Source organism: Alligator sinensis, unplaced genomic scaffold (assembly GCF_000455745.1).
Source record: "Alligator sinensis unplaced genomic scaffold, ASM45574v1 scaffold938_1, whole genome shotgun sequence".
Lineage (NCBI taxonomy): Eukaryota > Metazoa > Chordata > Crocodylia > Alligatoridae > Alligator > Alligator sinensis.
This window is the reverse complement of record NW_005842449.1, coordinates 1,264,818-1,282,533: the sequence shown is the minus strand read 5'-3', so window position 1 is coordinate 1,282,533 and position 17,716 is coordinate 1,264,818. Positions and strand designations below refer to the sequence as shown.

Sequence of the window (17,716 nt, the reverse complement as noted above, 5' to 3'; positions counted from 1 at the left end):
CTTTCCCCTTTAAGCCTGTCATATCCTAAGCCTGGACATCTTCTGGAAGCTTCTAATTTGGTATGTTATATTCTATTTTAATACTGTTATAAGGTATTTTGTTCTCTTCCTGTTAGCTGTCCTGAGCCTGTGTTGGGAAAGGCAGCATATAAATCAAATAAATAAATAGTTTGAAACATAAATAAAAGGATAGCACTTTACTAAAAATATTATAAAGTGATATATAGGTCTTTAGCCAAAGATTCCCCTCATAAAGGCATGATTTTAAAATATACACTTTAGAGAGAAAAGAGGTAAATTAATTCTAAAATATCTTGAATTAAAGGAGTTCTACCTTAAATTAGTTAGAGCTAAGATTATTTTGCATCTGACCTCTAAAAATCATATCAGATTCAAGAGTGACCCTTGAATTTCCTGTGGTTGCAGTGCTTGATTTTGGAACTAGTACATTTCTGAAATGTTTATACCCTTAAGTGACGTGCTCTCAGCCTTAATGCTGCCTTAATATAGTTCTGTTTTAAAAGTTCTGTGTTTTTTAATGAAAAATTATATTGTGAAAAAGAAAAGACATTCCAGTCCTCTTATATTTCTATAATACTTTACAGAATTTTATGATATTTTTCATAGTTTCATAGTTGGTATGATCAGAAGGGACCTGAGCAGATCATCAAGTCCGACCCCCTGCCATGGCAGAAAAGAGCACTGGGGTCAAATGACCCCGGCAAGGTATTCATCCAGCCTCCTCTTAAAGACCCCCAGGGTAGGAGCCAGCACCACTTCTCTTGGAAGTTGGTTCCAGATCCTAGCCGCCCTGACAGTGAAGTAGCGCCTCCTGATGTCTAGCCTGAGGCTAGACAATATTTTAAGAGTATCAATATCAATATTTTAAGAGTCATTTCATCAGTACAATAAATGAACATAGAACAATTAAAGCACACTGGCTAGTTAAATAGGGTTTACAGCTGTTTTGTATCTTCAGAGCAGTGCAAAGGTGCTGAAGTTTACTCTGAACCCTTAATTTGCAATCCTCTAAGGATTTAGAGAGCTATACTGCAGACACTAGCATCATATTGAAAAAGGGGAAAGGAAAACTCAGCTTGGATTCCTGATGCATCTGTTGGTTAAGCCATTCTTCACCCCCAGCTCCCCAACCCCACAGCATGCTGCTGTTTCAGTTCCTACCAGGAGTGCTTTTCAAGGACGCATCTATAGAACCCAAAAGGAACTGATGAGCCTAGGCACCTATTGATACATGTCCATTTTTGTTTGTATCTCTGGTTCATCATGACTGGTAGAAAGGTTACCAGGATATTGACTGGAGCATATCTCTAGTGGTTGTTATCTCTGCCTTTGGCAGGTGTTACCCTTAAGACATGGTTAACCAGTTAATCATATCTGAAGTAGCATTGTGGTCACATGTTTATGCAGTTAATGACATAATAAAATGAGGGATAAGCCATAAAATTGTTACACAGAATATGAATAATAATTTTGTGGTTGGTTCCCAGCGCACCTTAAATTGAATATCTGGCCAGTGCGCTCCCAACCTTGTGAGTGCCAGTTTGCTGATGGGGAATGTCTCAGCATTGGAGACACATTGGAGCCTTGGCACTCAAGTGTCAACACTGATGGTCACTCCCAGCCTCAAGAGGGTACCAGAGCATTTCAAGGCTTTGGTGTGCTCTGAAGGCTGGGAGTGCCCATCAATGGACAGGCAGCCCCAGCCTTGTGCACACTGTGCACTTGACTTGCTACTTGCTAGTATAGGGGGATCCAGGAATCATGATCCTAAGCTCCCCCTGCACCAGCAATAGGGTGCATTGGGTTAGATCCCTGATCCCAGTCATGCCTTCTGCCATGCACCTATGGCATGCAGGAGGTGCTATTGTTGGGATCGTGAATCAGATCCCATTGTGCCTTTTAAGAGATCTCTGATATCACCATGCTTCACTTAAGAGTTACCAGAGTTGTCATCCTTGCTCTTTTTGTAGCTTATGCAACCATAACAATTAGATACAGTAATCCTCCATGATGGCCAAATTTCTTTAGTTATAACCTTTGCATAATATTTTACTCCGTATTAACTGCATGGAGTGTGTTTGAAGGGTCTGAATTATTCCGTTAAAATGAGTTAGAGCAAAGACAAAACTGACCCAGTGCCTAAATTCGTAAAGGTCACATTTTTATATTAATTTAAATTCAAGCTAATTAACCAATTACGCATAAATTCTCATACCACATATTCTGTTCTGAGAGAATAAATTCTCTTTTGGAAAGATGCATTGCATTCTCATTATGTAACAGAGGTTGAATTCTTGCTTTTAAGTGCAGATTGGAACTTGACTGTAGCAAAGAAGCCGTGACAAGTACATCCATAAAAACAGATTCTGAAAAATATAACTGGTTATGTATAATCAGGCCACTTACCTATGCTGGCATTTAGATGTCTGTGCCTCAGTTTCCTCCTCAGGGAATCCTTCTATAACTAGGTTATAAGTATGTTCTCTTGCTCCATCCTGAATATCTGTCCATTTGGCTATGAAAGAGTTTCTTCAGCAACCTATTTCAGCTCTCCACATTAGATCCCTTGCAGCAGGAACCCATCTCTAGTCTTTCTCCAGTTACTGGAGCTGATCCTACTACACTGCTTCTCTGCCAGCTCTCTTCAGGCTGTTCTTTCTATATTCCAGTAGGCTTGACCCTCAGTCACATGCTTTCTGCACTTTTGTTTCTGTGATCTCAAAGTTAAGGTAGACATAGCTGAATCTGTACCTAAAATCTTTCAGCAGAGCTATTTCACCCTGTGACATATGAATTGGATAACTGTACTGAGACTTTTCCAAACTTCATGCAAATCTCAAAACTTCAGGTTCAAAGTTTTGATTGTTTTTACCTCCTAGCTTTAATAGCACTCTACAAACTTCAGCAGCATGATATGTTCTCCAAGTTACTGATAAATTGACTGGAAGAATAATATACTAACTCTTTAAAATCAGGTGTTGATAACCTTTTGGCACCAATGGGCCAAAAAAATGGAGTTCAGTCTCAAATTGGGCGGCTTCTACCACCTCCCTTGCCATGGAGTCCCTCTGTCACCACTGACCCACTTGCCTTTGCCATGCTTGCAACCTGTGTTCACTCAATTGTTGACAAACCCTGCTGCTACTGAACTCCTGCCACTACCTTGACTTTGCAGGCAGGATTAAATCCTTTTGTAGGCTGAGTCCAACTGACAGACTAGGTTGCTGACCCCTGCTTTAAATAGATTCCTTCTCTGATAGCATTCTGCAACACACAGTTTATATGAAGGAATCTTTTAATCTGAGTGCTTGGCCTAGTAGATGCATGTAAGTACCTGCTTGTGCACTAAAATAATTGAAAACATAAGCATCTTTCATTAAACTCTATAACAGTATTTCTGCTAATTTTTGTTTCGTGCTAAAGATGAACCACTGTGGAACTCAAGCTCCTGTTTGGTTATCTCTGAGGGAGTCAGAATCCATGCCTCAGCCTGGTGAGATCAAACAATTAACAGCTTGTGCAACATGGCAGTTTTTCTTCAGTGCCACAAAAGATTGCTGTCTTTTCCGAATCCCTGTAAGCGTGAGGAACTGTGGCAATTTCTTCATCTACTTACTACAGCCTACCCAGGGGTGCATGGGGTACTGTGCAGAAGGTGAGAAAACGTGTTTATAATCTTACAAAATGTGTTTCATTAGTGTAGAATAGAGCAGTTTTTCTCTTGCAAAGATCTGAGAAAACCATTCCGACCTGTTGTGGTCTTTGACACTGAATTTCTACTTGAAACTTCTGAGTTTATTTTATAAATCATGTGCAAGTGTTTTCATATCTAAAAGTGCCGATATTGTGTGGCACCCCATGGCACCATGTGTGCTCTCCTGGGTGGAGTAAGAGCACACACATAGAAACAACAAACTCTCCCTATGCCTGAAGAAGGGTGTTGTTACCTGAAAGCTTGCAAAGAACATTTTCCCCAACTGTTTAATTGGTCTAATAAAAGATATCACATTTACCCATAGAACCTTGTCTGCCTACATACCCAAATCATAACTTTAATCATTTTTTCCAATTGATCATTATTTTTCTTGTGTTTTCACTCATCACTTGATCTGGCAATTTGTGAAATGTAAACATTTAAAAATAAAAACGTATATTTGAAAGTTTTCCTATAATCAGAGGGTTTTTAAGCTTTTTGGGTCAGTGTACCCCCGGTGGCTGGTCAAGAAGGAAGGAGTCCCCTGGTGGCTGATTGGCAACTGGGGGCAGGGAGGGGGGGAGTCACTTGTACTTGTAATATTAATAGTGTAGGAAAATAATTTACCAAGATATCGTAGCAAGGCAAAATTGTGTCAGAGTAAGTTTTGATCGATTACTTAGTGCCTCAAACAAGGAATTAAACTATACATATGTGACATTATTAAAATATCTTACTATTAAGTCTGGATGGGATGGGAATTAGTCTTGATGGGATGCAAAAGAATTAGAAAAGTATAGTTCTAAAATGCCTTCTAAAAAAATCTGCTTGGTTTTATGAGAAATTCTAAGTACCAAGTTTTCAAAAATAGGTTCTTAGATCTTGATCCGGTAATTAGATTAAGTGTAGAACCCTACACCAATGCAGAGCTCCATTAGATAATGTATAGGGCCCAAAATCAGAAAAAAAAAATCTTACACAAGTACTTAAGTTGAGACCAAGCCAAATTTGTATTTGCAATTTTATTTAATTGTAACATTTTGCTTATTTAATGACTGGTTTCAATCTATCTGGGGGTGGGAGGAGGGGCTGGGGAACTAAAAATAACCCAGTGCTAGGGAGACAGGTAAGGAAAGTGCAGGCTGAGGACTGGGGCCAGCAAGTGCACTAGGAACTGTTCAGTTAAATCAGTGTTGCCCAACCTGATCTAAGTTAGATTACCTCAGGTGTACACTTAACTTAAATTGGGTTGGCCTTCTTTAGACCGATCTAATCTTCCTGAATTTCTTTACAGTTTGCACTTAGATCAACCTAACTATAGATCTGAGTTTAAGGTCCACACCTGGGTAAACTAAGGTAGATCAGGTGGCCATTTTTAACATGACCTAACCTCCCCTTAACCTCCCCAAATATCTGTATGTACCCTAAGGATGAACAGGATAGCAGTCTTCAAATATTTGTTAGACCGCAATAAAGGAGATAGATAAATATTTTTCTTCCATAGAGACTTAGAACATATTGCAATGGATTTGAACTTCAGCAAAGAAGATTTATATAAATTCTCAGGAAAAACTCTTTTTACCTGTAAGTGCATTAGGACAATAGAACAATCTGTGTCGGGGTGTTGTGAATTTCTTTCATTGGAGGATTTCAAGAAGAGGCTGAACAAACCTCTGACTGAGATGGCTTAGGGATAGCAAATTCTGCTTCTGTTCAGGGAACTGCATTACATGACCACTAAGGTCCCTTCCTGGGTCTGATTCTATAAAAATATTGGCACTAATATGGTTCTACTGGAATCAAAGTGATAAGGATAAACAATTATTTTCAAAAAGTTGTTTTCTAGCATTTTAGTTAAAGAATGTATGTAAATCTGTCATTATCAAGAGATGAAATATTCTAATTTTGTAATAAACCATAATGTATTTATTTGTAATGATATATATGAGAGGCAAAATAATTATTGCAATTTAATGAACAGCTTTTTTAATAAAATGGGAGAGAAACTATTGCATGCATAAGCATTTTTCATTAGCCTTTGCAGCTTATTTACTGACCCTACCCAAACAATTGCTTCATGTTTATCGTATAATAAATTTATTTTTATTGTTAACTAGTAAAAAATATTTTCATCACTGTATTAAACTCAGAGCAAATTTCTTTCTTAAACTGAAAATAATAAACTGTGAAATAAACACCCCATCCCAAAAACATAAGTAAATTTACCTTGAATGTTTAATGCTGTTTTCAAAAAGGACCACAACTTCAAATATTAAGTTTTTCTTTTTTTATGCAGGTTTACTAGTTTTATCATTAATAATGAGCTTTGTGTTATTTTTTTAAGTATTTGTATCAAATGCACATCTCAGTGCCTGTAAACAATAAGATAATTGCAACAGTTATACGTCCCCAAATTTGCTTGATCTGTATGTACAAGTGACTGAAGATAGGTACAGGGACTTAAAACATACCAGCGATTTAAGAGTACCCACTGCAGCTATTAACAAGGCTCCCATTGCATAGCTCATAATTTAGGGTAGATTTTTCTTAGCCTTCCACATGATAATTCTGTGTACCATGTGTTGAGGCAGGGGGGGCAATAGTGCAACAAATAAAAGTTTGATGCTGTTTCTGTAGTATCTCTTGTTGATCAGATTCTGATACTTTTACTCCTGTCATAGCACTTACTTTGTAGGTATTCACATTAAAATCATTATGGGCTGGATCCAGTGTCTAGTAGAATACATGCAAATCTTTCCATTGACTTCATCAGGCAACAAATTTGTCCCAGTATAAATAAGAATAAAAGAGTTTGGCTCTATGGATCTGATATTATTTCCTTGAGGCCAAGAGAAAAACAACCCCTGACTTTACAGTACATATTAACCACTTGAGCCTCTCTACTGGTGGCATGCCTTCAAGGCAAAAACAGCAGAGCAGCTGTATTTACATGGTGTGAGGAGCTAAAGCAGTGGAGAACCTATGAAATACAACTTTACATGTTGTCTTTGCTGCAGATAGCACCTTAATGTAGGCAGGAAAGATGGTGTGACAACAGTGGACCCAAATTTACTGCCCAGATCTGATGTAGGAAACTAGCTGCAGTGGTTATCAAGGGATACCTGCTTCAGGCACTCTGAACCTGAAGAATTTGGGGGGGGCAAGGATCCCTTTCTTCATTTCCTTTGTTTGTAGCATATGTTCATATGAGCAGATTCTTTTTCATTTTTGTGCTTTTCCCTTCTGTCTTGTCTACCGCACACACTGTGTTTCCTCTTTAACACTTGATAGCTGTAAAATGCAAGTTTTCCAACTGTCACAACTTGTATGAGTTGAAAAATACAAACTTTGTAACATTGGGCAATCTGCTCTTGCTAGTTTGATTTTTTTCAATGTAGTTGGGTCCCATTTTTTTTCTCTTAACTTGTAGCTGGCCCACCTCTTTTTAAAATTGTTCCAAATGTATTAATATATTCGTATTTAAACAAGTATCAACTACTGCAATCTGTTCTTTGCAGGAAGTGGCTATTACATAAATGCTTTGAGTTAGGCCATCATATGAGCAATTACTTTTCAAAATAGATCTCCGTGGAACTTGGTTGAATCTTAGGGACCAGTTAATTCACACGGTATTTAAGTTTTGCTGCAGAGAAAGATTTTCATTTAAGAGAGCATTTTAGCTCAGTAGGCAAAGCTCACAAGCAATGGCTCAATGGCAAACACTGTACACCCATACTAAGCAGAAGAGTTGTACACTACAGGTGGTCTGTGTCTTTCTCTTGGATGCAACCAATTTACTTGAGATGTGCATCTTTAGTTTTGGTACTGACTTTTCATAATAGTATCTGAGGCAGATTGCAGGTACCAGGATATGGCTTTTAATTTACTGAACATGGGTCAGTATTTTAGGAAACTTGGTCTATAATTAATCTCTCTCTATATGGATATACTACTAAAGGAAAATCTCTATAGTTGTTGCAGATACAAAGCCACAGCTGTGTGATCCTGGTAAAATGGAAAATCAAGGCATCTGTAACAGTAAGCATTTTGTTCTGACTGTCAATGTTTTCTTTACTGACATAATCCAATGCTTTAATCTATTTATTAATTTATTTACCTTTTTTGTTAAATGAATTAACTTGCCCTTCTGCCTAAAAGAAATTAAGATAACGCTGCTAATGATCATAAACAGCTTGAGACTCAGTAAATATCAAGAGAAATCAACATTATCATGATTTAAAAAGTAAGTTCTTAGTATCAGGGGTATTACCCAGTAAGTCATAGTTGCAGGTTATAGCCTTCTCAGAGTTGAAATCATATCTTTACGGTATAAAATGCTGTGCACCTTAAATGGTAGATACAAATGTTAAATAAATAAAATCTACGTTAATAGCATGGAATGACAAGGCACTCTGATTTGCAGAATCAGTTGATACTTCTATGAGTATCATGTGTGTTGCCTGCTTCTCCATCACACCTCAACCACTAGCATCTCTGTTCACAGGCTAGGAAACTGTGCCTATTACTTTCTGCTCTCTAGCAGACATCTGTCTTACTTCATTGCCCTTTTACCTGCCCCCATTTCTAAAAATAAATAAAAAATTGATATTCAGATTTTCATAAAACAAACATAGAAAATCTGCTTTTATTTTTTATCCAGCCCCATAGACAAAGATAACACAGATGTCTGAAAAAAAACTTTTCTCATTTTTATAATTAAAAGAAAAAAAAATATTTTTGTTATTCACATACTTTTTAAAATGTAAGGCCACGTCCAGACATTACGCTTTTATAAGCAATCAGAAACTTGTCTATAGCCATAACAGAACAGAAGTTTAGCACACAAAACCAGTCTGTACCCATAACAGAACAGAACTTCTAAACATAGACTGGTTTAAAAATGGCTGAACCCGACTGAACCCCACCCCACCAGAGGGAAAATGTGTGTTCTGTTTCTCACCAATGTAAATTACACCACTTACAGAAAACTGCATAACTAAAATCAATTCCATGTTGGGCTTATTCAATGTCTGTACCTAGCCATAAAGTATACATAGTATATATGTGGAAAGAATAATGCTTCTCTTTTTATAATTGATATTTAAACTTCCTCAGTGTGGGTTAGTCAAGATAAGTCATTGTTGAGTTGCCTCAAAATGAAATAATCAACTTACATTTTTATCTGTCTAGGCAAACTGCCTCCTTCATCCTCCCCATCTCTTCCACCACTACCTCCAGCTATCCCTGAAGTTGTGGCAGAAACTGTGGAAGCCAGTGTTTATTTAAGGTGCAACTTTGACTTTCCTCTTGCAAACAGCTCAGTGGGGTTTATTGTTGCTTGGTCCAGGCTTTCTTCTACAGGCCTTAAGGAGGAATTGAAACAAGAAACAACAGTTCAGACATTTTCACATTTAGAACTGGATGGCATAAACCTCAGACTTGGAGACAAGGTATGTTTAAAAAAATTATAATCTTTCTGTTTTTTTGTAAAAATGTTATTTTCCTCAGTGCCCATTTTATCTACCCACCTATCATTTCATATATATTCAGCTGAGAGCAACACTTAACATTAGAGGCAGAGTCACAGCACCTTTCTATATAATTTTTCTTGGCAGCAATACTACACTTCCAGTTGTTGTTTATATCACTGTTGCCAATAAGAGTGCAGAAACCTCATGAATACATCAGAAGCAATTATTGCCATCAAGGTCTTGGGGCTTTTAAGTACTGTGTCTGTAACACTCCCACTAGCAAGTGTATAATTCAAGCTTGATCCTGCACCTTTTTACTTTCAACTGTGGTCTTGTCTGATCCTGTAAAGTAACCAGGTTTGATGTGGATTGGCACTTCAATAATAGCCTGTAACACCTACCAGTAGCAAACCACTCCATTAATATGGTATTCTGAGCACTAGGTGGTTATAGGTTCTGTCTTTTGGGTGAGACATAAAACTTAAATGCCTGATTACTAGGGGGTATACCAAACTTGAGGCAGCCAGCTGATTTCACTGGCAGATCCCAGGGCTGGCTGCCCTTTTTGCAGGCTGGTGTGCAGCAGGGCCACCCCCGGCAGTCCCACCCCTCCCTACAGATTGCCACATGGCCTGTAACTGTGACTTAATTACCCTGGTTAAGTCCAGGGAAGACATTCATCCATGTGTTAAGTGTGGATGTATAGCTTCCCTAGGCTTAATCAGGGTAATTAAATTGTAGTTTTGGACCATCCCCAAGCAGGGGGCTCCATGATTTTGGTGGGCTCCCTGAAACAAACAAATGGAAAAAAAACCCCCAACAACTTACTGGCAAGCAGAGAAAAGGCCAGGAAGCCCCACAGTCTTGGAGCATGGGAGAAAGGCAGGCAGGGAGGAAAGGGAGGGAGGTAAGAGTTGGGAGGGCCAAGAGGCTGCTCAAAGCAGGAGGCACAGAAGCATGTTTGTTCATTTGCTTATCAGTTCAATCTATGCAGCTTAGACTGATCTGTGAAGATTGAGTCAATTCAGCCTAGGGCTTTTTAACTATCTCTGCTTAGTCTCTGGGCTTTATTCTGCATGATAAAAAACAGTAGAAGTTTTGTCTTTGACTTCAGTGGGAGCAGGATCAAGTCCTAAGATCACCTGGTGCTTTTGAAAAGAATAGAAGTATTGAGCCCTAATAAACAAAATTCCTGTCATTCATAAATGCTAAAATAAGAGCTAAGGTTCCCATTTCAGCCCTTCTCAAACAGATGCAGGAATATTTCTTCATGTGACTGACAACCATATTTTCAGGGCTGTTTGTAGGTGACATTGCACTGGTAGCCAATCAGAAAATCAGTTGTTTAGGTACTGTTTTATTTAATAAGCTGCCAATCCTAAATGAACCACCACGTAAAACATAATATGTATTTTACTGCTATATTACTCTTGTTTACAGATCTATTGTAGCAGTTCTGCTTTTTTCTTGGAGAAACCAGATGTACAAAGCTCACCTGTTGAGAGCAAGGAATTTTTTGCTGGCATAAAGGTACTCAGGAAAGAAAACAATACTTTACTGTATCACAATAGATGCCTTTCTGATTATGGTTGTTAATTACAGCTATAGAAGTAGACGAGGTATTCTATAGGGGTTTTTTGTTTACTAAAATAATTCCTCATTTAAATGTTATTACTTTTTTTGTTTTCCATTGTTCCACTTCAGTCACAATAGCTAGAAAGTCATAATGCTGGGAAGGTGAGCAACAAAAAGGTTTATGAGCAGGGAACACAAAGTGAATTGATTGTAAACTAATAGAGCACATTCTTCAGCTGCACTGGGTTCAGATTTAGGAGATGGTGGGCACATCTACATGAGAAGCTATGTCTCTGTAGCAATGAGCTATGTCAATGTATCGTTGGTGTGCACAAACTGTGATGCCAACACTATGTCACCATAGCTATAGTGCATCACTAGGGCAATGTACCTGCTAAAAATAACTGTGTGTTGCCGGGATGGAGCAATAATGGCTGTTACTGCATCATCATTTAGTACTTCCTAAAGCAAGTATTAAATGATGATGGAGTTAACAACTGGGGGGAGGGCATGTGTAGACACACCCGATGTGAAGTCAAAATTATTTTCATGCCCCTTCAAATACTGGAAGTAGAGAATGATTGAATCAGTCACTGGCATAGGTTGAAGCAGGCCAGTGGCTGATCTGATATCTGTGAGCTAGAATTGCCCCGCTACAGTCTGTTCTGCTTATTTTTATGCCCTTTTACTATTTTCATTGACTTCAGTGGGACTGTAGTGTATAAAAGCACACCCACATAAATAATCTTCAGGTTCAAGATGCCTTAGGAATGCCACATGTGTTTAAATTCTGCATTGTGCTTTATAAAATGTGAACACATCATTTTTCTTTTCTCATTATGATTTTATACGCAAAATTGCAACCCCCTTTCAGAGCTAGTTTAAGGTCTCTCTAAATTTAGCCCAACTGTATATATTTATTTGTAAAGCTATATGAATCTATATATCAAGTTTATAGAAACTTGTTGAAGGAGAAATATTATGTTTTGTTTTTTGGGGGGGATACTGCTTTTAAGAGAAGATAGCTTTATAAATCACTTTTTACAGCTATAAAAAGTTGTTTGTATTTTAACTTTTCAAAAGTTATCCAGAAAATGCAGTTTTTTTCTTATTAATATAGTTCACACAATCGGAGAAAAATGAATTACATTCTCAGTATAACCTTTTATGTTAGATGCAGCCTGAGGCACTTGATATATCAGAAGATGGGAAAGAATACAGATTAACAATAGAAAGTACAGTTCCTATTCCATGTCCTCAATTTAGCCAACTTGAAAATGACTGCAAAATCTCATTAAAATTAAAAACTATTGAACAAGGTAATTATTGTCCTAATTTTTGTGTATTTCTACGAATTTCCTCTAAACTTGGGTGGGAGGTTGTTTTAGGAGCCTTTTTGAGAGGAAATGTGATGGTATGTACAAGATATGGTATAATATATCTATGGTCAGAGACTGTATCTACTGGCATCTAAAGTATTGAGACTCAGAGGCTAGAACCCACACCAGTTAAAAGTCGATAGGAAACTTTTTGTTACCTTCTGTGGACATTTCATTAGGCCACCTGCCTATTTAAGGAGGCATATCAGTCGATACCGATATGATTTCTGATACAGCTGCTTCCAGCTGTTAAGTCTAGTGTGATGGAGGGGGGAGGGAAGCAGCGTGGGAGGGACAGATCAATGCCCCCTGCAGTGAGGGAGGGGTCAGGGGCAGGCACTGCCCAGGTGGGGTTGGGGGGGGGGAGCAGAAGCGTGGCTTGTGGTGGGGGAAGGCAACTCCCACCACTGCTTGTACCCCAGGAGGGGAGGGGGGGTTCCCCCCCCAGATCTTTGCGGGGCAGAATGGGCTGCAATCAGGGTTGCATGAGGCTTTTCTTGGCAGGGGCTGGGCTCAGAGCAGGCGCTGGCGGTGCTGGGAGGATGCTGCATCCACCCCAAATTTCGCCACCCCTCTGCCCCCAGCACCACCATCATCAGCTGTCCAATGAAGCCCCAGCTCAACACCGCACCTCCACCCATGTGCCAGGAAGAGCTGGGGCTGCACTGGGCAGCTGGCAGCAGCAGCGCTGGGAGCAGAGCAGTGATGAAATTTGGGGTGGATGCAGCATCCTCCCAATGCCACCAGTGCCTACTCTGAGCCCAGCCCTCGCCAAGAAGAGCCCTGCATAGCCCTGGCTGCAACCCGCCCTGTCCCATGCAGATCGGGGGGGCAAATACCCTCCCAGGGTGCAAGCAGCAGCACAGGCCACCTCCCCACACCACGAGTTGTGGCTCCACTCCCCTGCCGCCCTGCTTGGGCAGCGCCTGCCCCTGCCTCTGACCTCTCCCTCACTGCAGGAGGCATTGATCTGTCCTCCCACGCCCGTTCCATTCCCTCTCCCCTTCCATCACACCAGACTTACCAGCTGGAGGCAGTTCTCCATGCTGCCAGCTATGCTCCTTGGTGCCTGAGTGCTGCATGGCAGCTGCGTGCAGCATGGGCATTTATCAGCCGGATATCCAATAAAGCCATTTTTCTTCATATTGGTATAGTTGGAGTACTGCGTCCAGTTCTGGGTGCCGCACTTCAGGAGAGATGTGGCTAGCATTGAGAGGGTCCAGAGGAGGGCCACTGGCATGGCCAAGGGGCACTGGGGCAGGCTATATGAAGAGAGGCTAAAGGGCCTGAACCTATTCAGCTTCCACAAGAGAAGGCTGAGGGGGGATCTGGTGGCTGTTTACAAACTCACAGGAATCAAGGGAGGGTCTGTTCCCCCGGGCACCAGCTGGGGTTACTAGGAATAATAGCCACAAATGGTTAGAGAGAAGGTTCAGGCTGGACATTAGGAGACATTACTTTACAGTTAGGGCTGCCAGGCTCTGGAATGGGCTCCAACTGAGGTGGTGCTCTCTCCTACCTTGGGGGTCTTCAAGAGGAGCCTGGACAGATATTTGGCTGTGGTGATATGGCCCCAGCACCCGTTCCTGCCTAGGGCAGGGGGTCGGATCTGATGATCTGTTTAGGTCCCTTCCAACCCTAAGCACTACGATACTATGATATTGGCCCGATGTATTGGTGCACTTCTAATAAATAGCCAAATTTCCTGTATACTAAAATATCTAAAAAGTAGAAGGCTTTTGCTCTTATTCATCAGCAAAATCTTTATTTGTTCCTTAAGCAAACAGTATGGAAAAAATCCTCTAATGTGACTTTTTCTCTGACTGACTAATGATCTGTTTTCATTGAAACAGGTAAAGAGCAGAAAGGCTTGAACTTGGCTCTTTCTTCTTGTCATGTGGATCTTCTCCAGAAACCCTGCCATAACAGAACCTGTGGCCAAGCTGTAATTTATTTTACTGCTGTGACAGATTTTGTGCAAGATGGAGACATACTTACCCAGATTGTGGTGGAACCTGTATCTAGTGACAATTTCCTGTGGAGCGGGTACACTCCTGAAAGCATACAGGTTGAAAATCATCATGTAAAAACTTTATAAAAAGAGATGGCCAGAATCTTAGATGCTATTAAATGAAGCTTCATTTCTTCAGTTGATCTGTAGTGATTCACACCAAAATAACTGAAAGAGTATTTTGTCAACTTAATTTTTTCATCTAAGTGCAACCATTTTTCTTTTGAATTGAAAGATATATATACTGATAATATTTTAAAGTTAATATCATCAGTGAAAAACATAAAATGACACTTGAAAAGAGACAAAGCTTTGGTTGGGATGATGTAGTTGGGGATGGTCTTGCTTTGAGCAGGGGGTTGGGCTAGATGGCCTCCTGAGGTCCCTTCCAACCCTAATTTTCTATGATTCTATGATACGATGAATGGATTGATTATAAAGTAATCAAAATATTTCAGGATGACATTAAAATATTTTAAGATAAGTAAATAACAAGTGATATTTATTGCTTGATCTGATAACTGTTACTTTGTATCCCTTTGATCTGAAGATCATGGTAAAGGATCTGCCCTCTGCTTACTGCTACTCATTTACTGACCCACACATAGTGACATTTGATGGAAGGTAATTATTGGTTTAATACTTTAATTTTAAGTGACTTCATGACCTTACATTAATAACACAGTTAAGCTGCTTGTTGTGCCTTTTCCCTTTCTACTCCATGCATACTGAGGAAATATGTTTCAAATAACATGCTTGTTATTGATAGTGTTGAAGTGATGTTGTTGCCTGATGCTTCAGGAAATATGCAAGAGGAAAAAATTTTTGTGGATAGTTTCTTCTATTAGATTAACTCTCTAGTTGTGATAGACAGAGACAAGCTTTTGGGCATCGGTACCCTTCCTCAGGTCTCGCTTGCTGTTAATATTTATAGTTCTAGTGGCAAGAGACTGTTTTGCTTTATGGCAACAGAATAAAGCATATGGGTTCTTTTCTCCTGAAATGAGGCTGTGGAGCAGGTCCAAGAGAGAAAGACTGGCTATATAACCTGCTGCCTGCATAAAATGATCAGTCACTGGCAGCACACCTATGATTTAAAAAGCACATGTAAGAACATCAGAACAGATCGTGGGAGTATTGACCAAGCAAAAGGAGGTGATGCAAGATGGTGTCCACAGCAAGAGATGTTGTAGTTACCCAAGCTAGATTCTCCCTACATCCTGACAAAGGCGGCACACCTAAATACTTTGAGCAGGTGGGCTGTAGTACCTGTCTGGGATTTATACAGCAAGTGCTGCATGTGTTAACCTTGTGTGAGGCAATTAGTATCCCATCTCACATATGACTTCAGATTCTTCATACTAGGGATGTAAAAGATTAAGCATTTAAACTTTTATATGATAAGTATAGCTTCACTGGTAAACAAGGTCTTCAGGTAAATCTGATATCTTTCATTAGATAAACTAAAATAGTTGGAAAAATGCTTCTTTGCAATCCTTCAGGTACAAACCCCCTTCTTCAGGCTGAGGAAGCCTCTGCAGTAGGGCAGGGCAAAACAGCACTGTTTCATTTCAACTTCCATTCCCCTATTTCAAAGGGACAGAGTTTTGTTTAGTTTCATTTCAAAGCACTGTTCTGTTCTGCTTTGTCAAAACTAATTCAGTGTTTCGATGCTTTTCAACGTTTCGGCCATAGGCTATAATGGGGAATCATGAAAATGCCTATAACGTCGTCATTTCTTGCCTGATTCAGAAGAAAATTGTAGGGATGGTAGCCCCCTCTGAGGGCACAAAGTCTGCCAAGTTGCAAGGAGATAGGTGCAGGGGATTTTGTGAAACTGCACCTCAAACAGTTGAAAGCAAAACTCATATCACTTGCCAACAGCAGCAGCCTCCTGTCATCCTGCTCGCAGATATGGGGGCCCCGCACCCCTGGGAGGGCAGGTTGAGCTCTGTGGGGCTGGCAGAGCCACTCAGAGTGCAGCCCTGGCTCTTCCTGCCTCTGGACTTCACTCCAAGCAGCTCTGCCAGCCCCATGAAGCTGAGCCTGGTGGCAGGAGGTGGCAGAGAGCCACTGGCCAAGGCTGCGCTTGGAGCCAGGGCTGCACTCCAAGTGGCTCCACCACTGGCTTTCCACCACCTCCCACTCCCAGGCTCAGTTCCATGGGGCTGCACAGCCTCCAGCTGCCAGGCTGTGTTCACCAGGGCTGCGCTTGGAGCCAGGGCTGCTCTCAGAGTGGCTCCACCACTGGCTCCCTCGCTGCCAGGCTGAGCTATGTGGGGAGCTGAGCCTGGTGGTGGGAGGCAGGGGAGAGCCACTGGCCTGGGCTGTGCTTGGAGCCAGGACTGAACTCTGAGCGACTCCGCCACTGGCTCTCCACTGCCTCCTGCCACCTCCCGCTGCTAGGCTCAGCTCCATGAGGCTGTGGAGCCCCTACCTGCTGGGCTATGCTCACCAGGGCTGTGCTCAGAGCAAGGGTTGCACTTCAAGTGGCTCCACCAGTCCCATGGAGCTCCCTGGCAGGACAGCCAGTGGCAGAGCCACTCAGAGCACAGCCCTGGTGAACACAGCCCAGCAGCGGGAGGCTCCACAGCCCCATGGAGTTGAGCCTGGCGAGGCAGAGAGCCACTGCCTAGGGCTGCGCTTGGAGCCAGGGCTGCGCTCGGAGCAGCTCCACCACTGGCTATCCGCTGCCTCTCACTGCCAGGCTCAGCTCCATGGGGCTGCGGAGCCTCCTGCCACCAGGCTGTACTCACCAGGACTGCGCTTGGAGCGACTCCACCGCTGGCTCTCCTGCCACCTCCTGCTGCTGGGCTGAGCTCCTTGAGGCTGGCGGAGCCTCTCCGAGCATAGCCCTGGCTCTCCCCCGCCTCCAGCCACTGGGCTGCTTTGAAACTCGAAACGTTTTTAAACTTTCAAAACCTTTCGAGTGCCCTCATTTTGTTTTGAAGCTGTGCCGAAGCCTTTTGTTTCATTTCAGTTTCATTGTTTTGAGCTTGAAATGTGTCAAAACAGCTTTGAAATGAAACACCCGTCAAAATTTTGCACAGCCCCACTCTGCAGCTGCTCTGTGCTCCTCCTGGATGGACTAGAATAGAATAGAAGCTAGAGGCCAGTATGCAAGAATGCCAGTCAGTGAAAAAGCAAATTGAGGCAGTCAGTGGGTAAAAAACAGGTGGTAGTGGGGAAAGGAATGTAGACCTGGTAATAAGATGTAGCTGGTAAATAGTGAGAGGTTATCTGGGGTATCAGATGTTAGGCTGTGTCGCAGAGCACCGCCTGGATGGACTAGAATAGAATAGAAGCTAGAGGCCAGTATGCAAGAATGCCAGTCAGTGAAAAAGCAAATTGAGGCAGTCAGTGGGTAAAAAACAGGTGGTAGTGGGGAAAGGAATGTAGACCTGGTAATAAGATGTAGCTGGTAAATAGTGAGAGGTTATCTGGGGTATCAGATGTTAGGCTGTGTCGCAGAGCACCGCGGTGCTCTGCTCCTAGAGGGGAGAAACTGCCAGGGAGAGAGACAGAGCCCTGGCAGGTCATAACGAGCCCAGCTGAGTGTCGCCAG

General features: G+C 41.5%; 1 protein-coding gene across 1 annotated transcript in view; it reads left to right on the top strand.

Annotated features, from left to right (window-relative positions):
- VWDE (von Willebrand factor D and EGF domains) overlaps positions 1–17,716 on the top strand; it is a 68,228-nt gene that overhangs the window by 5,352 nt on the left and 45,160 nt on the right. The window contains exons 3-9 of the mRNA XM_025212162.1: positions 3,445–3,676; positions 7,688–7,753; positions 8,906–9,165; positions 10,627–10,716; positions 11,936–12,080; positions 13,994–14,208; positions 14,702–14,775. Of these exons, the coding sequence (XP_025067947.1) occupies positions 3,445–3,676; positions 7,688–7,753; positions 8,906–9,165; positions 10,627–10,716; positions 11,936–12,080; positions 13,994–14,208; positions 14,702–14,775 (1,082 nt within the window). The remainder of the gene's footprint in view (positions 1–3,444; positions 3,677–7,687; positions 7,754–8,905; positions 9,166–10,626; positions 10,717–11,935; positions 12,081–13,993; positions 14,209–14,701; positions 14,776–17,716) is intronic.